Source organism: Neovison vison, chromosome 7, assembly GCF_020171115.1.
Source record: "Neovison vison isolate M4711 chromosome 7, ASM_NN_V1, whole genome shotgun sequence".
Classification (NCBI taxonomy): domain Eukaryota; kingdom Metazoa; phylum Chordata; class Mammalia; order Carnivora; family Mustelidae; genus Neogale; species Neogale vison.
Genome location: NC_058097.1, coordinates 10,646,328 through 10,673,808, shown reverse-complemented (window position 1 = coordinate 10,673,808; position 27,481 = coordinate 10,646,328). Strand labels below are relative to the sequence as shown.

The window sequence follows — 27,481 nt, the reverse complement described above, 5'->3', positions numbered from 1 at the left end:
TAATATGGTTATTCTTCAAGATGCTTGTAGAATCCTGCTGAATACGTTTCTGACTTATATGAACTGTAGAAGCAAAAGAGTCAAAAGAAAGAATCACAGGAAAACATCTGGGTTTACTGGTTAACAGAGAGACTGTAACTAATGAGAGGGCTTACCCAGGTACTTTTCCTTTCCCCTAGAAGCAGTAGGAACATCCTCATTTTGAGGTACCATCCCAAGTCTTCTTGACTGCTAATCCCTCAACTTCGGCATGCAGATTAGCTGGAGAGCATGCCATCTAGTGCTTACACTGGTTAAATGCTTTCTTGACATTCATCATGAGGACATCTACAGAGTCCTCTCCCTAGCTCTGCACGTCCCGCAGCAGGAAGAAACCTCATGGACCCCTGATGACCACTGCCCTTTCATTTGCTTTCCTCCATCCGCAAAATCTCCCCAAGCCATGTCCTGAAACCTGTCACGCTCAAGTTCAAACCCTTCTGCCATGAAGCCTCCCAAAGGTCTCTAGAGAGCCTCGTCTTACACTTTCAAATAATGTTGAACAAATTACAAAGATATATTTTTCATACTGGCTTTTAATTATTTTTGAGCCTCTCAAGAACAGATCCATTGCTCATTTATTATTGTGTTCCTGGCACCTAGTACATTACCTGTTATGTGAAAGATAATCGATAAATAGCAGTTTATGGAAGAATGAGAATGATTCATCATACACAGCTCAAGAAACCTGTAGCTTTGAATTATTCGTAAGAGACCGGAACAAAGTTTTGATTATATAAGCAATTAAATGATGTGCCAACATATACTTTTAATGAAAAGAGTTTAGATTATATTGAAAGACTTATTCCACTTGAAAAATCATATAGTACATAGAGAATCTAGTTCCATCTGAATCATTTTTCATCAGTACACTTGGACTTGTAGCAGTGAAGTGATTTCAAATGAGTACATGATTTCACTTAATACTAATTATTTTTGATTTTCACTCTTCTAATAATACAGTGTCTTTATAAAACTGAAATACTTTCTACTTCTTGGAGGAAAAAATATTTTGTGGTCTCATTTCATTTTGTGTTCTGTTCTGACTTATATTATAGCTAGTAATTGATATTCAAGCACAAATGTGGCAAACATTCTCTCTAGTGCTCTCAGAAAATTTCCACTTTTCTGACACCGGTAATCCTGGTAATTCTCAAGTCTATAATAATATGCTTTTGTGATAATTTATACACACACATACCTTTATTTATTTTAAATATTAAATATTAATGACTTAACTGATACAGTTATTATAAAATTTTAAGATATTCAGAAATGCCCAAAAAAAGTGTGATTACCAAGAGTCATGCAGCTCACAAATAATGATGACTACCAGTGATTATTATTCCAGGAATTGCTAAGTATTTCTGGAGCAGGGTTTCCCAACTTTGGCACTCCTGCCATTTGACCTGTTATGGTTGGGGGCTGTTCCATGCATTTATGGACACTTAGCGGTATCCCTCTTCCCAACTAGTAGTACCTTCCCCCTAGTTGCGACAACAAAATATGCCTCCAGAAATTGCCAAATGTCCCCTGGGGCGACATTGCCTCAGGTTGATAAGCACTATCCTGGACCCAAAAAAAAAAAAAAAAAAAAACCACAAAACAAAAAGGAACTGAGAAATAAGTTTCCAAAACTTTATTAATGGAAATTGACAGAGAAAGGAGAAACCAAATTGAAGCCAAGGGAATTGCTTTACATTATTTATATATCTCATAAATATATGTTCAACTTGAATGATCCCACTAAACTTTAAGAAAAGATTATGAAAATTTAAAAGGTTATGGAGTCACTAGGTTTCATATTAAATTCATTTTAAAATTTTAGGCAGTATTGATCTATTGTGAAAAATGGGAAAAGTAGCACTCATTTTTCCTCTCCTCTCCTTTTTCTCCCCCACCTGTCCTTTTTGCTAATTTTGCTGTTATTTCTGTAGTTGTTTATTCTTAATGCTAGCCACTAGTCTATCATCATAGCCTCTGTATCCTTGAATGATTTTTTATTTTGATTTATTTCTTCTTGGATTGCCTTGTCAGGTAGCTGATATTTTCTGTTTCCTCTCCAGAATACCCATGAGTGTTGCACTTGAGTTTGCATGTGCTTGGAAATATTTGTTGCCTTAGAACTCTAAAACAAACTTTGTGGGTTTAACTTTATATTGTTTTTTTTTTGGTTACAGCTTTAGTAAGGAATAATTCACATGCCTTACAATTCACCCATTTAAAGTATACAATCTAATCATATCTTAGTATATTTAATCATTGTGGTATATTACAGAGCTGTGCAGCAATCACCACAACCAATTTTGGAACATTTTCATCACCCCAAAAAGAAACCTAGTCCCACTGGACAAACATTCCCTGTTTCCCTCCCACTTCAACTCCAACCCCAGTCAACAACATTTAGATGAAAACATGGAATATGTGGTTTTTATGACTGACTTCTTTCACGTAGCATGGTGTTGCCAAGATTTATCCATGTTGTACCATGCATCAACACTTCATTATTTTTTATCATCAGATAATATTCCATTATATGGATAGACTACATTTTGGTTACCCATTAATCAGTTGGTGGACATTTGGGTTGATTCCATTTTCTGGCTCTTAGAAATAATGCTGCTATGGACATCTGTGTATGAGGTTTTTGTGAACATATTTTTCATTTATCTTCTTTTCTTATAAAACTCAGTTATCTTGAGTATATTTCTAGGAGAGGAACTTCTGAGTTATAATGTAACCTTACATTTGGACTTTTTAGAAACTGGTGTAACATTTGGGGGGGGTTCACACCTTGTGACTTTCACCATTTGTACATATTATTGCACTTTTGTTTGCACTGAGAGATGCAGTCATCTTGTCTTCTTCAGCTTTTATAGATATCTTTTGGCTGATATTTCATTACAAAGTAGGTTTTATTTTTATTTTTCCTCAAAAAAAGTTTATGTGTGCTTTATTCTCAGATTTCTTTAACACACACACACACACACACACACACAAAATAGGCTGGACACATTTTCTTCCTCTCAGAAATTTGTGGATAATGCTCCTTTGTCTCCTGATATTAACTATTGCTGTATGCTAAAGACAAACTGATTTTTTTCACCTGCTAGATGACTGGCTTTTTCTAACCGAATACTCTACAGAATAATTTCCCCTAAAGGTCAGTAACTTAACAAGGATGCATCTCAGTGTTGTGCATTGCCATTAATTTTTCCTGAAATTGGATGTGATGTTGTAAAATATATAAAATGTAAATTTTTTAAGAAGCTTGTATTGCAAACATGATCTAAATTTCTGCTCTCAGTTTATTAATCTGAACAAGGTGGTCTTTTCAACTCTGGCATTAGAATTTTTCTAATTATTTTATTCAGTGTATTTCTCAGTTAATTCATTGTTGAATTTTTATGTCAGTGAAGGAGGCCCCAAAACTTACATGGTTAGAAATTATTGTTCTAAGTTTCTTGTTCCAAAAAAGTCTTGTCAATGAAATTAGTTGTTGTTTTTTTTTTTTTCCATTTTGTCTGCATCGACTTGTTCAGCTGTCTGAGAAATCACAGCTGCCCAAAATGCATTAAATAATCAAAGGTGCATGTAGGCAATAAATAACTTTGCAGAAGTTACATTCGTAGACTGGAGAAAGATATTGACTAGTGATTTGGTTAATTTCTCTTCCATTCGACAAAGTTCTGTTCCATTTGACAGACTACATATAAACCATTAAAAAGAGTGAGGATCAATTCCATTTCAACAGATAATCATATAATTTTGCAAGTTCCACTATGTCTGTTAATCCTCTACCATTAGGAAATTCTTTGTAATTTTTATATTTTTATTTTCTCTTCTTAGGTTTTTCTTTATTTAATTTTCCTGAAGTTTCTTCATCTTTTTACCCCTTCCACCTTTTTCTCTTCTTTCTTCTCTCTCTTTTCTGCTCTCCTCTTTCCCCTCCTTCTTTCTAGTAGTTTATCTAAGAATTTGAGTGTATTTATTAAGATACACATAATACAAACTAACTGGGACAAGTTAACCTTTCTTATTGCTACTTTGACAAAGGAAATCTCATAATTTCACTCAACAAATATTTATTGAGCCCATACATTTTACTATGCCTTCCCCACATCTCAAGAGAAAGACAGAGAGGGCTAGCACAGAGGGAACAAAATAGACAGAGTGTCTGCGTTCTTGGAGCTTGAGTTCTCTTGGGGGAGAGGTAGATGATATGTAAGTAAAATATATGATATGATAGATGCTAGTAAGTGTTGTGAAGACAATATAGTTGAGGTGAGGGAGCTGTAGGTTTGGAAAATTTAAATAGAATAGTTATAAAATGCCCACTAAGAAGGTGACATTTGAATATAAATCTGAAAGAAATAAGGGAGAAAGGCATGTGTATATCTGTGGAAGAGTACTCTGTACAGAGGAAGAAGCCAGAGTAACCATGCAGAGATGGGAATGTTCGTGGAAAAACAAGATGGTCAAAATGTCTGGAGCAGAGGGAGCAAGGAATGATGGAAGACATTAGAAGATCTGGTGGTCAGATCTTTGAGGATTTTGAGAGGTCTTTATTTTTCAACTTCAGTAAGATTGGAAAACGTTGGAGAATTTTGAGCAGAGGGTTGGTGTGATCTAATTTACATTTTAATGAGATATAATGGGGAAGGTGGAAGCAAGGAGGCCATTTATGAGACCATATCACCAACCAAGCTGAGGGATCATGGTGGCTTGGGCCATGGGTACAATAATGATAGTTGTAGTAATGGAACAGTTCAAAAGGAGAAGCAATACAGTTTGCTGATGGATCAATGTAGGTTGCAGAAGAATCAAGAATACCACTAAGGTGTTTGGTCAGATAATCAGTTGGAGACACAAAATTGGCACTAATCAAGAGGGAGAATATTGCTGGGGTCAAGGAGTTGCAGAAAAATGTAAAGAACTCGGATTTTTGAACATATTAAAGTTACGATGGAGGCATACAGATAGAGATGTGGAGCAGTTAGTTTGAGAGTTCTAGGCTTCAGATATGTTTCTGTAAGTCATCAGCATATTTAAAGCCATGAAATGGACTAGCAGGAGTCATTGTGGATGCAGAAGTATAGTGATAGAGTCTGGGGGCGTTCCAACATTAATAGGTTGAGGAGGGAAAGAGGAAGAAAGAAAGAAACAGAATTATAGCACTAATGAGAAAAGCAAAAGAGTGTTGGTATTCTGGAACCAAGTGAAGAAAAATGTTTCAAGGAGGGGAAAATAATCAACTATGTTCATTGTTTTTGATAGATTAAGTAAGGTGAGGACTGAGAATTGATGAAGGACTAGTAACTAGAATATGTGAAGAATCCTCAGAAATCAACAGTGGGAAAAAAGAAACAATCCAATTAAAATATGGATGTTATGGATTGAATTGTTTCCCCACCCCAAAGTTTATATGTTGAAGTCCTAACCACAATGTAACTGTATTAAGTGGTGGGGTCTTTAAGGAGGTAATTCAAGTTAAATGAGGTCATAAGGGTGGGGCCCTAATTTGGTTGGCCCGGTGTGCTTATATGAAGAGGAAGAGACACCAGAGAGTTTCTCCTCCCACCTGTGCCCAGAGGAAAGGCCATGTGAGAAGGTGGCCATCTACAAGCCAGAGATATACTAGATAAAAGACACGAAGAGAGGTTTCATTAAAAGGCCACAAATGACAATTAAACACACAAAATTCCTCAAAATCACTAGCCGCTGGAAAATGCATATCAAAACCACAATGAGATGTTACTGCATACCTTTCAAATGGCTGGGAAAAAAGTAATGACACAGAATTCTGGCCAGGGCATGAAGAAACCTGATCCCTCACACACTGCTGGTGGGGGATGTAAATGATACAGGCATTCTGGAAAGGAGTCTGGCAGTTTGCTAAAAAGCAAAACATTCAACTCTCATACGACTCAGGGATTGTACTCCTGGGCAGTATCCCAGAGAACTGAGAATTTACATTCATATGAAAACTTGTACATGGATGTTCATAGCAGCTTTGTCTGTTAATTGCTGAAAACTAGAAACAATCCAGATGTCTTTCAACAGAAGAATGGTTAAACTAATTTTTCATACATGGACTACTGCTCAGCAAGAAGAAGTGAACTACTGACACACACAAACCTGCCTTATCTTCCGAGAGTAAATCTGAGTGAAAAATAGTCTCAAAGGGCTACATACCATAAGCCTTTATTTATAGAACATTCTTCAGATGACATCAAAGAACTGATTAGGACTTGTCACAGGGTTACAGAAGCGGGGAGGCAGGGGAGAAGTACATGTGGCTGTAAAAGAGAAGCATAAGGCATACAGATTGCTGCATCTTGACTGGTGTCAGTGTTTTTGGTGTCAGGGTTGTACTGTGCTTTTGCAAGATGTTACCTATGGAGAAAACTAGCTAAGGGGCACACAGAATCTTTCTGTATTATTTCTTACAACTGCATGAGAATCTGCAATTATCTCAAAATAAAAAGACTAGTGAAAAAAATTATATTTCTGGCTCTTGAAAATGATTGTTACACATTCAGAAAGATATGTTTGACTAGTAAATTATCCCTTGTCTTGGAGTTTCTGTATTTTACTTCATTTTGTTTACATAAGAAATGTAGTGTTACCAAACTTTCGAGTTGTATACATTACATATACATGTCAATCATACCTCAGGAAAGAAAGGAAGAAAGAAAGGTAGGTAGGTAGGGTTAGCATGTCATATGCATTCTGCTTTTAAAAGTAAAACAGAGTGCCTTAAAAAATAACAGCTTTTTCGAATATTTTTCTTTTTTAAAAAGAGCTTTATTGAGCTATACTTTATATACCATACAATTCACGTATGTATAATGAGCTACTCTGTGGCTTATAGAAATTCACAGCATTGTATAACCATTCCCGCAACAGTTTTATAATATTTTTGACACCCAAATAGAACTCTGTGCCCCTTATCGTCTATCATTCTCCAACTGCCTTGTCTCCCCAGTCCTAGAAAAACCACTAATCTACTTTCTGTCTCAATAAATCTGTTATTTTTAAAGGACAATCTATTCGTGATATAAATAAAAGTTTAGCAAAAGGAATATTTTTTAAATTACTTCTAATCTTGACATTCTGCCTAGTTAATTTTTCTGAATGAGCTCTTTTTACTTTGTGAATGGAATTAAGTTAAACCCTTCCTACCCCTTCTTCTATGGATCCCATTATCCATTCCTCCCCCCCCCTTTTTTTTGAAAGATAAAAGGTGGAATTCCTGAAGGAATCATTCCAAATTTTTAGTACACTATATTGACTTTAATTGAAAATACGCTAATTATTAATGACTTAAAATTATTTGCAACTATTAGTGAGTCGCGTAGAATAACACACCCTGATTTGCTTTTGTTGGGCTAATAAAAGGGGCCTAACTCTCCTGACTAATCCAGCAAGTGATTGCATTCAAAGCTGCTGCTGGTGCAGCTTAAGGATTTTTAAACCACCTTAGCCCGAAACTCTGTCTTCAAAAGACCTGCCGCTTCCTGCTGGTGCCCGCCTGCTGGGCTCTGCTCTGCCGCCCTCCCTCTCCCCTCCCTTCTCCGAGGCAGTTCCCATTCCTCTGAGTGCTTCTTAATAGCAGTCTGTAAAGAGCTGAGGTATCATATGCCATAAACATTATTCGATCATGAAAATATCGGCTTCTGCTTTCTTTATAATTGTTTTGAATTAGCAGCAATTTCTTATTCCAATAAAATGTTCTCTGTTTTTTACCTATTGAGAATCTGCACAATGAGGTTTGCTAACTAGACAAAATAGACACGATTATGTGTGTGAGGATGTTTAAGCTGCCTAAGGTAATATATTGTCTCCATGGCTGTAAGAACATTCATTGCGAAGATAGCAGCAGTTCAAAGAATTGTTCCTTTGTTTCGACCAGTTCCCTGAAGCCTTGATAGGATGCTTTATTGAGTTAGTTGTGATATTAAAATGAAACAACTGAAATATTATGTCTAATAATGATATTATCTAATTTAAACCTTTAAGGAATTCTGAGTGTTCTTTTTAATCTGACCAAATGGATACGATTCAATAATATTCCATAGTTGAGAGTTACAACTTTAATTTTCATGTATATCACATTTCAACAGAAAGGCATTTAAACCTTTTAAAAAAATAGGTCAGGTAAGACCTTTTAAGAACACAAGTACATTGTTATCCCTGACTTTTGATACTTTGCATTTTCTTGCATTCATTCCTAGAGATCAAAATGTCTAAGCGTAGAAATAACTGTAAAATGGAAATAAGGACTAGGCTTGGCAAACTCAGATAATACAGTTTCATTTGGCTATAGGGGCGGGGTGGGGGGGAAGCCCTTAAAGTGTATTCTCAGCTGAATAAATTCAGCTCTAAAATTGTTCACAGATGAGCTGAGAATTGACTTTTGAATCAGGTCCCTAAGAAAAACAGAAAGAGTAAAATAGATACAACCACTGCTTATTTGGTCCAGAATTTATAGAAAATAAATTAAAATCTAAGGAACAGATAGAAGCTGAGTCGAGTTTGTGATTTTGAACTCTAGGTATCTGTTCCCTGCAAACATAATGAGCCATTGTTTTGAAATTACTGTTTTCTAACTTCAGTGGATCAATACGTCTTCCAGAAAGGTAATTTAGATAGAATTTTAACCAATGCTGTGAGTACGTATGCAGGCAGGTTGCTTAAAACTCAAGGTATGTATTTATATTTGATGTGTCCAGAGCTTGCTGGTGGCAGCCGCAATACATAGTTGATTTCTCTAATAGTCCTTCTCATCAACCACACATAGCCACTTGGATCTCACTCCTGTCACCTCATGCCTCTGCATTTATATTTTATTTCCCATGCGGCCAGCTAGAGGAGTCCTACCGTGTTTTTTCAAAAGGAAATTTGTCAATACAGCAACAGCCAAATGAATGAAAAGTGAAGATAAGAAGTTTGCATGTGGACAGAAATTGTAATTAAATTACAATCCACATAAGTTTTTCTCAGATCTCTTCATTTATACCCCAGCCTTTTAAACATTTTCTCCTTATATTGAGCATTTTTTAAACTTTTTCAGAGTCCCTTCCTGCTCTTTATCCACTTCACTATTACAAGCAAACTAAAAGGTAATTTTGAATGAAAAGAGCATTTTCATGAGGAGATGAGCAAAGCACAGACCTAAGTAGTGTCTTGATCTTTAATTAGTTGAGACTATTTTGAATGCCAGTCTCAGTTTAGAAAATTGCAAAGCCCATTAATGAAAACAGTTAGTTCAAGGTGTAAGTCTGTGAAGTGTGTGTGTTAGAAGTGTCAGAACAAAAAGTGCTTTGAGCTTCTTTAGATTTTTTGTTATTCAAAGGAATGTAGGTGTTTGAATTTTCAAGTTATAAAAAAAAATTAAGTCTATTAACCAGTGGTTGGCAGATTCTTATCATATGGCTTTGCCAGAGGGCAGAATTTAGGGTGAGGCTGATTTTCTTCTGTAAAATAAAACATTCAGACCATTTCTGCCATGTTCATTCCTCTCCTATGTTGGAAGGAATCCAGGATTGCAGTCCTTTGGAAGATCACCAATCTTACTCACGTCTTGTATAATAAATTAATAGAAAAAGAGAAGCAGGTTTGTATAAATTAGCAATATTTTAATGGTAGAAATGCTAAAAATAGAAAATGTAATTATGCCATTCATTTTATTTTATGAATTTTTCGTTTTGATTTTTTCCCTTTTTTTTTTTTAAACAGGGTCATTTTGGAATTCAGCTTCCTTCAATACTGAGGCCTCATACCTTCATTTTCCTACTTTCCATGGAGAACTTAGTGCAGATGTATCTTTCTTTTTTAAGACAACAGCTTCATCTGGGGTATTTTTAGAGAACCTGGGGATTACCGATTTTATAAGGATAGAGCTACGCTGTGAGTCTCCTTTTTCTTAGAAGTCTGTGGCATTCTATTTAATAGTAAATCCTTTAATTGTGAAACTACTGTGTTTCTACTTTATCAGCTAAATCTTTTCATTGTGTCCTTTTGGAAAAAAATCTATGATATTAAGTTGGCCTTTTTGCAAGAAAATAATATATAACATGATAATTTGGGAAAACAGTTGGTATTCTCTAAAACCAACTTAAACCCCCAAAATTAAATTTTTTTAAAATTCTGAGTTAACTACACAATTACTTAATTAAATCGACCAGCCATATAATTTTGTATGCCGTATAATGTTGGTATACTTTTAGGCCACTGTTAGTATCTTAATATCAAATGTATATTACATGCTTTTAAAATTAGATGAACTTTGAATCACTATAAAAATTATTTTTACATAAAATGCCAGATGCTATTTAGTTTTCTTGTCCTGGTTACATAGTTTTGCTCTATCAATATGCAAAATTAACTCTGAGGATGAATTTCTTAAAATGTGGGTTTTTTTCAAAGTGTAATTTCCGGTCTCATTTCATGTTTCTTCTTTACTGATGTCATCGGGTCCTTCCATAAGATTTAAGCCATCGCCTTTCTGTGTCGTGGTTGCTATGCCCTGGTGCTATATGCCCAAGGGTACTGAGGACTCCACTGTCCAGCACATGGACTAAGTCGAACAATCTTCATGTCTCCTATTCCCAGCTCCGGCAGTAGTGACCTTTTCATTTGATGTGGGGAATGGGCCTTTCGAAATCTCGGTGCAGTCACCAGCGCACTTCAACGACAACCAGTGGCACCACGTCAGGGTGGAAAGGAACATGAAGGAGGCATCTCTTCAAGTGGACCAGCTCTTACCGAAGGTGCAGCCTGCTCCCACCGACGGGCACGTCCTCTTACAGCTCAACAGTCAGCTCTTCGTGGGTAAGTGCTGACGGTGGGCAGTTTGTCACCGAACTGTAGGACGGAAGTGCGGAGCTGGGCCAAGATGAAATAATAACACCGGTAACAGCAGCAAGCCACTATTGACTGAGAACCCGTGTTCCAGGCTCTTGGTTCTTCCTCGTAATCAACCTGTGACACGGGTTAGCCCCATTTTACAGATGAACGGATGGAGGCACAAGGGATTGCAGTGCCTTGCCTCCAGACATCTGCCTAGCAAATGAGATTTAAATCTATGTTGATTCATTCCTAAACCTGGATTCTTAATATTATATAATTGGTTTGAGTTTGGGTTTGTTTGTTTGGTTGGTTTTGGTTTTGGTTTTGTTTCTTTCATTAGCACTTTCAGTGTTTTGTTGAGAGCTGTTTCTCTCCGTTCTCGTGGGATTTAAGGAACCCTCCCTGTAGTTCCAGCTAATGCCAAACAGGGACCCCTGTCAAAAAACAGGCCAATAGAGGAAAAAAAGAAAAGCAGGAGCCAAGTGTATAAACCATCGATTCTTCCGGTGCTCCTCATTTCGCCCACTGTTCGGATGCCTTCTGAACACCGACCTCGTGTTTATTTATATCCAGACATTCCTTTATTGCCTGGATACATTCACTTGGTTTCTGTAGACCGGGTACTAGAATCCTTCTGGAAGCATTTGTTTTATTTTCAGCCTTTGCTAATTACTTCAGAGAACTCATCGACTATTAAGTTCAAGGAGTTATTTCTTACTTGATCACTTCTCATATATTTTAATGTAAATAAGGGCGTAGCAGCTCTATAAAGCAGGATAAATGATAAATGATCAGAAATTATTATATTTCAGGCATTTTTAAGAGTTCTGTTTTAATACAAAATTCAACAGATTCCCTTTATATCTTTCGTTGCTTAATAATCTTGTTTTATTACTCTCACTGCAAAAGAGAAGCCTATTTGTGACTTATTTGACTAAGACACATTTGGGATTTCTAATAAATTTATATACTCCTTATTTCTTTTTTTTTTTATTTTTATTTTTTTTTCCAATTTATTTATTTTCAGAAAAACAGTATTCATTATTTTTTCACCACACCCAGTGCTCCATGCAAGCTGTGCCCTCTATAATACCCACCACCTGGTACCCCAACCTCCCACCCCCCCGCCACTTCAAACCCCTCAGACTGTTTTTCAGAGTCCGTATATACTCCTTATTTCTATCATCAATTCTTTCATTCAATAAATAGTTAATGAGCGTCTTCTCTGAGTAGGGCGCTGCACTAGACGACCTAATCATAATCTTGCAACCACTCAACTGACTTATTGAAGGGTATGGAAATAGTAGGGAGTACTCGGAATACATAACTTTTCTTTTAGTAACATGCTAGAAACTCGGTCGTGAAATTGACATAGATATTTCTCGATATACAAAAACTGAGAAAGGGCTGCAACCAAAGCTATGGCAATTTAAAATCTGTCAGTATCTTGGAAATAGCCTTACTATTCTTGGAAATTGAGAAGGCTGAAACAGTCCTCGAATTTTTCCGTGAAATCTGCTGCAGTTCGCCTGAACATGAACTTTCATCCTTTGTATGAATTTTAACTTCATAGAAATGAAGTCACTAGATAGTGTGTGTGATAGGAATCCTGGCCTTAATTTGATTTCAGGAAGTTGTAATGGTTAGAAGTACTGTTATTATATCAGAAGACTGTGTTGGAACAGACTTGAGTCTTTCACCATCAATCCTGTGTTATAATTTTAATAAATATATCTAAGAGATTTCATCTTTATGGTGGCAATTGGTTAGGCTTTTAGTATTCCCATATGTGTTCGGATCCAAGGACTGCCTTAGTGAACGTTTTATAAACTAAAATCTTTAGTATGTTTAAGTCAAGTCACTGAAAACTAGAAAGAAAAGGCAGAAAGATCTCTGAAAACAATGTTACATTCACTATTAAGACAAATCTGTTATATAATTCCCTTCTTTTTACTCACAGGTAACCAAGAAAATTGACAATTTGTGATGCTATGGAAAGGACTCTTATTTTTTAAAATGGCATAGGGACGGGAAGGCCACTGGCTGTGAGGGACAGGAAGGCCACTGGCTGAGAGGGATGGGAAGGTCACTGGCTGTGAGAGGCCACATCAGGGTCTTCTTTCTGTCTTTACCTCTTCCCCATGAGTGGGCCCCTGTCTTAGGAAAGGGCCCCAACCAAGTTAATAAAAACTATACTTACACAAAAAATATTAATTTATCAATTTGTAACATTACTATCACACAAATCAGAAAAAATTTTAAAATATCTAGATGAAAATACTTCACTGGGGGTTAAATTTTAATTTAAAAGCTTACACTGAATTAGTGCAAAGTAGATAAAAAATCAGTAAAAAAATAAGTAAAAATTAGAACCAATTTAATGTAGCTCCTACTGAGACCAGAAAGTAGCTCTCTGCATTCTTGATAGTATGTTTCAGTGGAAGAGACAAGAGGCAGCAAATAAAAGAGTAAATAGTAAGACAAAATAGATCTTATTTGTCATATAAGTTTTTGATGTAATGCTTATTTTATACATGCATGCACGTACGCATATATATATATATTTGTGTGTGTGTGTGTGTGTGTGTGTATGTATGCGCAGCTTCAGATAATGGTAAATACTATAAAATGTCAGGAAATGACTTGGGTTGGGGGGGCTTCTACTTGAAGTGGGGTAGTCAGGAGAATGCTCTCTGAAGACCTTACCTTTGAAGAGAGGCCAGAGAAAGCAAAGGAGGGAACCTGTGAACATCTGAAGGGAGAGAGTTCCTGGCCGAGGGACCGTACTCAACGTGAAGAGAAGCAGCCTTTGTGGTCGGTAGAGAGAGTCGGTCTGAGGGAAAGCGTGGTGTCAGTCATCATCAAGTTATATACTAGGCCTTGTGAGACCATGGGGAGGAATTTGGCTTTTATTCTGAGGTACAGAGGAGTGGCTAGATCTAATGGACATTTTTTTTTTTGAAGATTTTATTTATTTATTTGACAGATAAAGATCCCAAGTAGGCAGAGAGAGGCAGAAAGAGAGGAGGAAGTAGGCTCCCTGCTGAGCAGAGAGCCCGATGTGGGGCTCTATCCCAGGACCCTGAGATCATGACCTGATCTCTAAGGCAGAGGCTTTAATCCACTGAGCCACCCAGGCGCCCTAATGGACATTTTCCACGTCTCCCTCGCTGCTGTGAAGAGCATGGATTGAGGGAACGGGGTAGAAGCCACCTAGAGCAGTGGTCCCCGTGGGAGATGGCGGTGGCAGGGACTGGAGAGGAGATGGTGAAAAACCAGCCGCGGGCCATACCTTAAGTGTAGACACACACGACTTGTGCTGGATTGGTTGTTGCTGGTAGTGTGTTTCTTACCCCTGCTAATCTTCTTGGGGACAAGGTGCTTCTTGGTAGGTCCCTGGGATCCTCACAACATTTCTCAGTTTTTAATTTCAACTGAAGTTCATGTTTCTCATTCTCTTCCTTTATCATAATTTGTAGGATAATTCAAGCTGTTCCCGGACCCCTCCATCTGGGTTATATAGTATAAGCCCTGCAAACCATCGCCCCACCAGGCTGCGAAAGACTGCTCGTCCGTCTTCGCAGCCCAGAGAAAATACTTCCCTTTCTCCCTTTTCTTCAGTGAGATCCCACCCACCCCACAATGACACACTCCCAAGAAACTGGGCTTCTCTGTTCATATGTTCTGTGCTAGCACAGGGTCAGATATCGAAGGGATGCTCTCTTGGGCACTGTTTCCCCGCGTTTGAATACCTTCCGGTATTCTAGAGCTAAATCTGTTCTCTGAGCCACGGACTCAGGGGTGCCTGGGAGTCTGTGCTCTGATTCAACAGAAATGATCTTCTGGTTCAGATTTTAAAGAGTAATTTCATTCCCCTCACTTTAAAGTTCAAGAGTTTAATTTGTAGTTCACCCTTCCATCTTAAAAATAATTATGACTAATCAGTATTTTTAAGTATACATAATGACTGTCATTCATTTTGGGGTATCAGGATATAGTGAGATAAATGTAACTGCAAAGAGTGAGTCTATAGTGTAACTTTTACTCCTAAATAATGTTTGAATCCAGACAATGATGGTGATGATAGCTGTAAGTTACACAGAAACACGGTTTTTATAAACACGGGACCAAACTATAAGACTAAGCTAATGCTAGTCCAAGATAATGTTAGAATCCCAGCACTTAGTAGCTTCTACCAAAAATGTGCCTTCCTTTTTATAAACAAATTTGGCAGAAAACATTAACACTCTTGTGGAATATTTCAAATACCAAATAAAGTTACTTTATAAAACTACAAATATGAAACATAAGAAATTTTGATAATACAGAACTATGTTTGTTTGAGATATATCTGTAACATTTTTACCTATAAGTAAAGTGTTGTGGATATATGAATATATATTCCTTTTTATTTCCATTATAGTCTCCATCTCACTGTGCTACCACAGCCAGGCCTATGTTGATGATACTTAGTGACATTACATTTTTTTGAAATTAAGGATTTTGGTGGTCGCTCAGTAGTGACTAGTGGAATGGGACAACCTGAAAGCATCTGATATGTTTTCCCAATCGCTGCCTTCAGTCTCTCCCTTAAAAAGCAGTTGTAAAGTGTGTCCGCATCTCAGAGTGAAACTCTGATGCAAGACTGATGCTTTACCTTCTGAGCAAAATCAGTAAAAAGAAATAGAAGGCATGATTAAAAATGTGATTCAACTGAGCAACAATGATATATGACGATTAAAATAGGAAGAAGAAAATGAGAGTCTCAGAGGTGGAACTAGGTTCATCTACAGCAAAGAATTATAGAACACAACAATCCCTGTAGTTCCAAATGTTGGAACAATTGTCTTCAGTTAACTAAACTGTAGGATGCCATGCAACGTGAAGGAGTAATAAAATAATGAACATAAAACCTTGTATGAAGAAGTCAAAGCGGTCGACGAGAATGTAATGTGATAAATTAGAACCAGTGAACACCAGTGCAGTGACCATCTCCTCCCCTTTCCCGCTGTCCCAACCATCACATTGCTCTTTGTAATAAAAAAGATGATTCACCTTGTAGTTGGAGCCCATCTTTCCCCATTCTTGCTTTTAATTATGGCACTGGGTCTTTCCTGACCTTTTCACATTCTTTCACTTTCTCCTTTCTGTATGTGCGTGATTTACGACCCGAGTTGAACAGTCCTATTCAGAGGTGCTATTTATTACTCTAAAAAATAAGTTTAGTGGCATGATGTTAATTGGTATATTAAACATATGCCCTTGACCCTGTTACACTGAGGACTCAGTGGCGAGAGTCACTGCTGTTATCATTCCCCTGCAAACATTCTCCAACCACGGAAATGATGGAGGGAAAAGAATCAATCATTTTTTTCTTTCTAAGCTGAAATGTGACAGTGGTCATTTTCTATTTTGGTTTGTAAACTCAGCATTTTTCTTAGAAGCTTCTTAAATTAGCCTTGAATTGATTTTCATTCAACTAGCTCTGCAATTTTTGTTTGCAATCCAAATTCTTTTACTGACAGGTTTTTAAATGGGGCCCAGTCCATCGCAGTCCTTTGCGACTCGGACCTGGGAGAGAAGTGAGAACTCCTGACATAGACTCAGAAGTCATTTGCATTGCATTTGAATTGCATCAAATCCACAGATGCTTGTTGAGCTTCTAGCGCAGACCGTTTCTAATCACCATACACAAAGGTTAATATTGAGCTCTGAGCTTATGGAAGCTCTGAAGGCTGGTTCTCACCCTCAGTGGCACATGAGTGTCACCCAGGGATCTTTTGGGAAACTGACAAGACCAGTAAAAAGATAGATTTATTTCCGGTGGATAGGCTTTCGTGGGCTTGTAAAGTTGGATACCACAAGTACAGCCTTATACTGGTCCTTCGGTGAGCATATGCTTGTATTTCTGTTGGGTCTGTACCCTAACAGTGGAATTACTGGGTCATAAGATGGGCATATGTTAAGCATTTAGAGACACTGCCAAATAGCTATTGAGCTATTGACCATTTGGATACCCTCCTTATGACGTGGCTATTCAAATCTGTTGCCCATTTTCTATAGGGTTGTCTTCTTTAAAAAAAAAAAAAAAAAGGTGGGGGACCTGGGTGTCTCAGTCAGTTAAATGTCTGACTCTTGATCTCAGCTTAGGTCTTGATCTCACAGTTGTGGTTTCAAGCCACAACTGTGGCTTGAAAAAAAAAAAAAAAAGATTTCTAAGAACTCTGTGTGTATTTTGGATTCATTTCAGATACATTTATTCCCAATTTCTTCTCTCTCTTTGGATTGTATTTTCATATGTGTAATGGTGTCTTTTGATGAGCAGGGGTTATTAATTACAATATATTCTAGAATTTGTCTTTTTACTTTTAGTTTACGTTTTGTAGGCTAAAATAGTTTTGGGAAGAGAATGTCAAAAAGTTTTACATTTGAATATTTTTTATTTCAATCTGATTTTCTTTTGTTGTAAATACGTTCCCACACACCAAAGCGCAGTGCAATGAAAGCCACATTTCTCTTTCATGCAATCATATCATTTACTTCAATTGTGTTCTTCTCTCCTCCTTGAGATGTCTTTTTCATGATCAGCTTAAGGAGCACTCAGTGTACTTTTGCATGTTTAGTGAGCAAATCTTAGTGACTGTTGACTGAAATCAGAATTCATGTGGGCTCTTTTAGGAGCAGAGACTATGACTCAGACCACCGGCAGTTCATTTCTTTAAAATGTGCCTTAGGAGGTCAAACCAGAGAGGTGCTGTGGCCTTGGCATGTGAGTAAACTAAGTAGACCCACATTTTTCTGCTGGGAGTACCACGAGGGCCTGTTCTCACCACTGACTTTGATTCAGGGACCAGTGCCAGCATTTTCTGCCCTGTGACACTGTTGCTTACTACACTAGCTTCCTTTTCAGCTGTAAGTTCTTTGAACATGAGGGAGAACAGTCCTCCCCCCTCGACTCTCCTAGGTTCAGTGAGGAATATTGCATGATAAAATTATAGCTGGGGTCCAGTCTCACAGCTCTGTACATTAATGTACCATTTCTTCAAGGCTAAGCCATCCCAAGGATGACGGGGTAGGTCAGGATTAAAGATCCAGTACATAATAAAGAGGAGACCATTTTTTCCCTTCAGTCCCCTGACTTGGTCCTGGGCCCAGCCTGCGTGGGCTATCACTTTCCCGTTCCAAATTCCTCTCAGTGGTCAGAGCCTCAGCTGCCTTTCTCTGCCACAGTGCCATGGTCAGGGAGAGGCCCTGTACTCTGCCAGACCCATTTCTATAACTTCAAATTTTAAAGAGAAACGTGGGATCTTGATTTCTTTTTTTTCTAAGGCCCCTGGGCAAATATACAGTTGTTCCCAGTTCATCCTCAATAATATTCAAGCACAGTACCTAAATAATTTGCCATTAAAAAATTAAAGGTGTTCCTGCTTCCAAACCAAAAAAAATTGGCAAAGGAAAGAGCCAGCTCATATTTCATGACAATAGCATCTGTCACTTAGACTCACTTCCTGAGAGTAATGAACATGACAAAAGGGTTGGAGTCAGTCTCTGTTCATCACCTAGTGCACCTATTAGGTACAGATCCCAGTACTGTTATGTAAGTGAACAGATTTAGTTTCATTCCTTCATGTAGGAAGGTTAGGCATGAGTTTCACAGGATACCTAGTGTTTGTGAAGTTCCAGAATTCATTATATCTGATATAGCATGGCAGGTAAATTGATAGGAAATTAATTGGAAGACAGTTCCAAACATAATAGCTCAGTGGAAACATCCAGAATCAATTAATCAAACTGCAGCTCATTTTAATTGGACCTACACTAACCCTGAAAAGTCGTTGGAATCTTTAATTAAGCTTTCAAGCTGAATACTGTTTACACTGGCTGTGTTCTCCAGGATAGTTCTTCTTAAAATAAGAAGTTATTAACTTGAAACCTAATGGAAAAGCAAAAATCCTCACCACATGTATGACACATATGTTTATGTTTAATTAGACTTTTTTTCCTGAATATTTTAAAAGCGTAGTTTAAAACTATTTGATTAAAGGGGCGCCTGGGTGGCTCAGTCGGTTAAGCGTGTGCCTTCGGCTCAGGTCATGATCTCTGGGTCCTGGGATTGAGCCCCATGTCGGGCTCCCTGCTCAGTGGGGAGTCTGCTTCCTGCCCCCTCTTTCTGCTCCCCTCTCCCCGCTCATGCTCCTCATGCTCTCTCATGCGCTCTCTCTCTCAAATAAATAAAATCTTTAAAAAAATACTCTGATTAGGTAAACATTAATTCTTCACAAGTACACAATTCAGAAATCCCGTTTGCAAGGCTGGGTTTTGATTTTCTTCTCACTATTACAGATATATGTATTTCATACATGTATGTGGGGTTGTTGTTTTTTTTTTTTCCTTTAATATCCCCAGCCTCTAAACTTCTTGTCTACCAGGTACCTATTTCTGCCATTAACATCATGTGTTTCCCTGTCCACGTCTACCACTAGACCATGAGCTCTATGAGGGCACATCAGTGTAATTCTGTACCTCGCATGTCAGACACCGTGCCCAGCGAGGAGCTCCTACGTAGAGCTTCTAGAACTGAGATGCTGTTCAACCCAAAATGATCTAAGGAATAGAAGAAAATGAAAATGATCTTTTTTGACCATGTTTTGTTGTGGAGACACACTTGGCAATAAAAAGCCCACCGTAGGTTCTTGCCCTTTTCTGCCTGTAATTGAGTGCGTTTATTTTAATATTTCCTCAGCTGTGCCCATGGGCTTGTCTCTGGAATTCCCTATGCCTCTAGCTCCTCATCATCTAGAACAAAGTAAAATAAATAAGAATAAACAAGCTGGGGCAGATTAAAAGGAATTGTATTCAGCTGTTGGATTCCCATGTTATTTAGTTATTATGATGTCACTGGCAAAGGGATTTCAACTCCTAAAGCAGAGAGACTTGCTGCTTCAGAGTGATAAATGCTTACTGGGCCATGATGTAACATTACTGTTACAGGATGATAACGTTATTTTAAATCATGATATATCATGATTTGAAGTACTATAACATGAAATAAATGATACACACCAGGAATCCACCTGTAATTCAGTCTTTCCAGCCCCTGGCCGTCTTCCAAAGAGTTTCCGGGCCAAAGCTAAAAGCAAGACTGTGGGCTTCCTTAACGAACAAAAAAAAACTCCAGCAAGGACGCTAAGAGAATTTGGTCAAAGTCTTAACTCTGAGCTCTCGATATTCTATTGAGGTGTGTTGGCAGAGTGTGAGAATAAGGAGGCCTGAAGCTAAGGTGAGTAGCAGTTTAGATGTGTCAGGAAAAGAAGGGTCCTGAGAAGAAGGGGAGAAGAGAGACTTCTGGAATGGAAGGGGACAGAGTAGATGTGGGAGGAAGGAAACAAGAATATTGTCAGCTATTCTGAGACTCTGGGATGAGATGAACTCCTTGTTCCCTGTCATGCCTACGTAAACTGGAATTGGACCATGTCTGGCTGCATAGCATGCTGCATCTGGATTTATAAATAGAAAATATGACTTCATTGTATTTGCATCATAGAAGAGGCACAAATTATGTCAGCTGAAGCAATTTCAATACACAAATTTAAGTACAGGTGCTTGAATGGGGACCCTTATGTCTATGAATCTGAATTATAAATACCATTAGTGAAATGAGTCCAAAATTCTTAGAAATTCTTTTAGTTTTCCCTTCATGGTATTTCATTATTCAAAAATGTAGACTTAATGGATTCAGAAACATTCCTTGGGTTTTATCCTCATTCTCAGGCTCAGAGGCCCAGACTACCCTCTGTGGCTAATAGTGTTCCCTCTTTGAAGCACCAAGCACCCAGCTCCACTCTGCCTCCACCTGCCCCCGGCATAATCCAATTTAAGGAGCCAGTGTGTTAACTGATTATTAATAATCAGCCATTAATGTCAATTGCTGATCAGTTAGTTAAGATTGTAAATAGTTACTGCACAGCTCTTCTGCGTCAGGCACAGTTCTGTGTGCTGATATATGCTGATAATACACAAAGTCAGTTGGTAAAATGTAAAACCTGGTGGACGGTGACAAAGGTCTACTTACGTAGGGTCTTTCTGGCCAACTCTTGGCTCTGAAGTTAAAAAAAAAACCCAAATATGTTTAATCTCTGAGGATAAGAAGATGTTAAGCTATGTAGGCCAGATGCAGAGTGCGCTACGTGAAGAGGTAGAGGAGGGAGCCGCATGTCCTAGGAAGAGACAGTCTGTACAGAGCAGGTCTAAGATCTGGAGGTGAGACCGTATCATCTGTTCAGTGACAAAGCTCTGTTTTAGAGGACCCATGACCGTCTGACACCTCTAAGTAGAATCACTTGGACTATTTAGATTAGAGTACTACTTTCCCACTTCAGGTTCTGAGTATTAACGTATGGTGTTCTGGACACGTGGTGAAGATCCTCTTAGGGCTTACATGCTTATCAGGATCGTGCTGATGAAATATGGGGTCAAGGGACCGCCTGAATAAGATCCGCGTCCCAGGTTGATTGTTTATTGTTTCAATTCCCAGCCCTTATTTCGGGCCCACAGAATCAGTATTTCTTGGAGCAAGTCTGTATTTTTACGAAGGCTTCCATGTGACACTCATATTCCTTAAGGTTTGAGAGCCTCTGCCTTAGAACTGCAGGGTCTGATTCCACTCAGACACTGTAAACCTCTTCAGGGGTCACTTGACAAGTCATATTGTCAGGTATTAGCCAATAAGTGCTACATCACTGTCTCTCCATCAACCCCCTCTCCCCAGTTTGCTGAGAATCTTTCTGAGCTTACATTAATCCACACTGGACCAGTATTGAGAAAAAATGCACTGGGAAGTATGGCAGACAAACACGAATAATCTCAGTAACCTTGTTTTTGATGGAAGAATAACGACCAAAGACGACATCGGTGCACAGTCATTAGGAGAACTCAAGGAGTCTTTCATAATTCTCAATAAGTCAACAGCACAGCAGCATCAGGATCAGGTTTCAGTATGAAGAATTCACCACACTTACCCACAAATATATGCTGATTTAAAATTGTGCAAAAAAAAAAACCTTCTACATAAGACTATCAATCCATTTACTGTTATTTTGCATGAGACTAAGATATAGCCTTATTCTGTTCTTTGAAAGAAACTAAAAACAACAACAAGAAAACCACCTCTCCGATTTACATTTTAATAAATCCTTTTTAGAAAACCAATATGTAACAGATTCAACCTTGGAAAAATTTGAATTCTCATTTTTATCTTCTTGAATTCTCTCAATATTCTGTCACAAATTGTGTTCCCCAAATTTACTGGCTCATCTGGTTTTGCCCATTCCCTGTAAGGCCACAGCGTTGGTCCTTCTTTGTGAGGTCTCAGTTTTATCTGGTCCTGAATCCTGAATAAAACATGGAGGAGCATGTTTCCATTCACCGTATTTCCCTCTTAGGTGGAACGGCCACCAGACAGAGGGGCTTTCTGGGCTGCATTCGGTCTCTGCAGCTGAACGGAATGTCCCTGGACCTGGAAGAAAGAGCTAAGGTGACACCCGGAGTGGAGCCGGGTTGTAGAGGGCACTGTAGCAGCTACGGAAAGTTGTGTCAGAATGGAGGGAAATGCAGAGAAAAGCTCCGCGGGTTCTCTTGTGACTGCACCTTCTCTGCGTATGCAGGGCCTTTCTGCTCCAAAGGTAAGTACGGCATGGGGGATCCTCTCAGGAAAAGCCATCCAGTGTGAAGAAAACATCTTGTAGTCATTTTCTGGGTAGCTAATTTGAAAGAGAAATAGTTCCATTTCTGATTTTTTTTTTCTTCAAATTACCTGTTTCATGCTATCCCATTTCATTTCTTGGATATTTGCCTCATTTCTTAAAAAACTAGTATCTATTAATAAAAAAGCCTCTCAAGTTGCCTCTAGATGTCTTAAAGTATTGGCTGCTTAATCTGCTTTTTTCTATCTAATGTTGATGCTCTTAAGGATTATAGCTGTCAACAACCTGTCCCATGGCGCAGCTCTCTAGTTTAAAATCTTTAAAGGCATTATTGTTATTTTTGATGAAGATAGTCAACCATGAATAGAGACTTAGGAAGTATTGTGTTTTGGTTTTTGCCAAACAAATATTTTTTCCAAGAATAAAAATAACCTTTCCATTAAATATGCATGTGTAACAAAATAGAGATACTCCAGCATTTTTCTCTATGATGTGGGCAGTATCTGTGAAGTAAAATAGTGAAATGTTTTTCAGTTTGTCTTGTTCACAGACCTATGTCATGGAAGAAAGGAACATCTGAGGGTAGTATTAAGTGTTCTGGACGGACTTCTCTGAATACACAAACATTTGTTATGCTTTCATAGTTGCTCCTAGAAAACTGCCATCATGTTTAATTCAGTTGCTTTATTTGAATGTGTCTGGGCTACTGAACCTTTTCCTGAAGGAGGCTAACAAAAATTGCCTCCAAATTGAAGCAATTCCTGCTTTGCAAAGAAAGCCCTTGGGATTATTCCATGGAAAGTGGGTTAAAAGTCATGTACTTTTTATCAGAACTAAGTTATAATTTCAAGTCAACCTCTAATAACTCACACACCACTGCTCTCGTTCTAGGAGCCTGTTCACAGTTAGAGTTAGAGGGCGCCTGGGTAGCTTAGTGCACTTAGTGCCTGACTCTTGATCTTGGCCTGGGTCTCAATCTCAGTCAGGTTTTGATCTCAGGTCGTTGAGTTCTAAACAAAGTGAGAACAAAGACCACATCTTCCCAAGAACGGGTCTTTACTTTTTGAATCTGAATGATTTCTAGTTCAGCTTGCTAACTGCAATCAAGGCACGGCTTGCATGGAGCACTGGGTGTGGTGAAAAAATAATGAATACTGTTTTTCTGAAAATAAATAAATTGGAAAAAAAAAAAGAATACTACTCTGCATCTGTGTATCATGTTGCATACAAAAAGTGTGTTGCACATAATAAAAATAATAAAACAAGCAAACAAAAACACTTTTCAAGTGCCGAGGGAATGGAAATGTTGCTGTGTCACCCCGCGAGCATCATTTACAACTCTCGTTGCACAACTGGTTCCACTTTATAGTAATGGAGAGAAGTAGGGTTCAAGGATCCAACTCTAATTATTCCTCCAGTATCCTCCTCATTTTCATACATAAATAAAAAATATGTGGTGTGTGTGCATGCACATGCATGTGTGTGTGAATTGGGGGTATTTGTCTCATATAAGTAAAGTACTACACTTTTGTAAAACCAGAAGAGGCTGGATAGTTCCTTGTGTTGATCACTGCTACACAGATGCTGCTGCCCTCTCTTACATGAACGCTGGACTTAGCTTCTTTTCATAAGGCACAATAAATAGGGGAAAGTGTTTAGGTAAAAAGGAACATTTCTGCCTGTTAATCCTCGAAGGTAAGAGGACCCCTCAAACTTCCTTCCTGTTATAGGAAGACTAGTGTATTCTATCTACAGAATAATAGATGGGACTAAAAATTTAAATAAGAAAATGGTTGGCAAGAGAGAAAAAAGCCAAAAAACCTGGTTTATGTCTGAAGTCAGAGTGGAGGACATTATGCTTTCAATTATAAGGTTAACTAGCAAATTAATTACATATAATTCTAACATAAAGCCATTTCAAGGACCATCATAAAAGTTCTGTTAACTTTCTGTGTTATTTAGTTCTGGTTTGGAGCTATTTGTTTTATCTATACAATTTGTTATTTTTAATTAAAAACATCAATATAACTGAAACAAGATCCTTGTACTTAATTTTTAACATAAAATGTGTGTATCATTTCAGAGATTTCTGCGTATTTTGGATCTGGCTCATCTGTGATTTACAATTTTCAAGAAAATTATTCCTTAAATAAAAATTCCAGCTCCCACGCTGCTTCATTTCATGGCGATATGAAGCTGAGCAGAGAAATGATCAAATTTAGCTTTCGAACAACACGAGCACCAAGCTTACTGCTTTATGTGAGCTCCTTTTATAAAGAATACCTTTCAGTTATCATTGCCAAAAATGGTGAGTGCTTTTTTGATGAGAGAGAGAGAGAAAAAATTGAATTAGAACATTAGATTAGTAATAATAGGGATTGTTCTCGTGTTCTTGCCTCTCAAAGTACAAACAGGAAGAAAAGTGTGCCTGTTTTTTGTATTCAATTTTGTTTTTCAGTACTATCCTATAAATTTAATCTAAGAGGACTATTTAACATTTTAAGATAGCTTTAGCTTGTTGTAATTTTGGTAATTTCACATATTCGGTGTTCATTTTTTATTTCTATAAAATACTTACCATATTTTATTATTGCTAGAAGCTCTTTACTATTCTGTATAAGATCAGTCTCAATTTTATGGTTCATTTTGAAAGAAGATGCCTATTTGTATATAGTAAATACTTCCTCCAATTAAAAGTAGAGAGATTTTGAGGGAATGTTAACAACCTAACATTATATATAGGAGAAGATCCACAAAGGAATCTGTTGGTTCTAACGGTCAGCAATGAAATTGTCATGGGAAATGTTGGTACATCAGTGCAGGGCAAGGGCTTGTGGATTAGGACATGTGTATATTACAGAAGCCTTGTCACTGCTGATGTTTTTTTCTCCTCTCTACATCCAGATTAAAGATAAAAATTCCATAGATAAATTATCTGAGTGAGGAAAATAAGTTTATAAACTTGAATGTATCATTTCAACTCAAATAAATATGGCCCAAGGGTACAGAACACTGAAATAAAAATAATATTGTTAAATAAGTATATTTACCTTCACTGTCTATCTTTTGAGCTTGAAGCTTATCTATACATTAGGATATTTCCTTGGCTAAATTGGAGCTACCTTGTGAAATAAATTGGCATCTTTGCAGGCAGCTAAGTGAGATATTAATTCTCATGGTAAGTTTGGCCAAAAACCATTGATTTCATTCTAATCTCATTCCAAAATATATGATTGTGACCATGTGCACATATTTTTCATCTTTAGTAAAACTCCATTTGCTTATAAAAATTCCGTTAATCGGTTGCATTTTAGGAGTGGCAGATGTATATTTTTCAAAGATGAGATTATGGAAGCACTTAAAGCAATATTCCACAACAGTTTGGCATTTCATAGTATACGAAGGTGTGTTTTTTTAAGTTAGAGGCTAGTATAGAGATTTGCTTATGCTTAACTGCATATCTGACTTCTAGGGGAAAAGTTGAAGATTTGCAGGAAAGACTACTTACTGGCAACATGCTTGGTCTTGATCTTGAAAATAGTGCAATTTAACATAGAAGCTAACTTCTAAAAATTATGAGGAAAGGAGACCTCCAATAAGCTACTGTGAATTTCCCACCAGAAACTGAAAGCTAAAAAGAATACTCTCTGAGTTTTTAAAAGTAGCTTTTAAACTATAATTTTAACTAAAAATATAACTTCTCTTCCCTACTTTAGGAAGTTTGCAGATCAGGTATAAGCTAAATAGATATCAAGAACCTGATGTCGTTAACTTCGATTTCAAAAACATGGCGGATGGACAGCTTCACCATGTAGAGATTAACAGAGAAGAAGGAGTGGTCTTCGTAGAGGTAATATAATAAATTCAAGAGAAGTGGTGGTTACCATTACGATTGCCCAGCATGAAGGACTGTCGGCAGAATTATGATAATGAATAGATTGAAGATGTCCTTCCAGTGTTGCTCCTGCACAGACCACAGACAGACTGCCAAATGTGGTCTAGTTTTTGAAAGGATAAAGATTCTGTCCAAGATATGATTAATATTTGATACCCAAAATGCCACATTTTCCTCATTTATTTTACATCGTTCAGGAGGGAAAGCTGTCTATTTTATCATACATACAACTAGTAAAGCTATTACTACTCTCATGAAACAAATAGAATTGTTCATTCTACCAGTTTTTAAAGAAAAGCACGAAAGTTTTGGACCTCTACACAGAGGAAGATGTCTTAGCTGAATGACTCAAGTGAAAATACCAACCTTGGTAAAAGTTTCAAGGTGAAAAAACTCATATCTTGGTTTTTTTTTTTTTTAAGCTTTATGAACTTTGGATTTCTCATATAGTAGAGAAATTACAGTGCTATAAGGGGATAGAAGATGGGGTGCACTGCTATCTGAGGGTAGAAGAGGAGGTTTAGAAAATGTCATTCACCTTTGTAAATGGCTCTTTAAATTTTGTTTTTTATAATCTCTGGGGCCATACTAACAATTGCCTATTTTACCATTTTTCTTTTGTTTTCCGTGGATTTTTGTCCTCTTCCCAACAAAATGGCATCCATCTGGCTGTTTGTACCTCATGTGACAATTCTATAGATTGATGAGAATGCAAAGAGACAAGTCCACCTGTCATCAGGTACAGAATTCAGTGCCATCAGGTCTCTTGTACTGGGCAGGATTTTAGGTAAGTAAGGGCACGACGCTCCCCTAATCATGACACAAAAAGATCAGAAGAGTCATAGTCCAAGTGTGCACACATGCACACAGGCCCCACCCAAACCGATCACGCCAAAAGAAATGCCCTGTTTTATTTTGAGTACAAAATGAGTGATAATCAAGGCAAAACCAGTAACTTCTCGGGGGTTTATGTAACTGTGTGCAGGGACGT

At 37.7% G+C, this 27,481-nt stretch overlaps 1 protein-coding gene across 2 annotated transcripts in view; it reads left to right on the top strand.

The window, feature by feature from the left end:
• Positions 1-27,481, top strand: part of CNTNAP4 (contactin associated protein family member 4) — a 238,368-nt gene that overhangs the window by 193,194 nt on the left and 17,693 nt on the right. For both annotated transcript variants that reach the window (XM_044255693.1, XM_044255692.1), the window contains exons 16-21: positions 9,781-9,951; positions 10,657-10,875; positions 22,335-22,574; positions 24,679-24,903; positions 26,312-26,445; positions 27,190-27,277. In XM_044255693.1, coding sequence (XP_044111628.1) covers positions 9,781-9,951; positions 10,657-10,875; positions 22,335-22,574; positions 24,679-24,903; positions 26,312-26,445; positions 27,190-27,277 — 1,077 coding nt within the window. The remainder of the gene's footprint in view (positions 1-9,780; positions 9,952-10,656; positions 10,876-22,334; positions 22,575-24,678; positions 24,904-26,311; positions 26,446-27,189; positions 27,278-27,481) is intronic.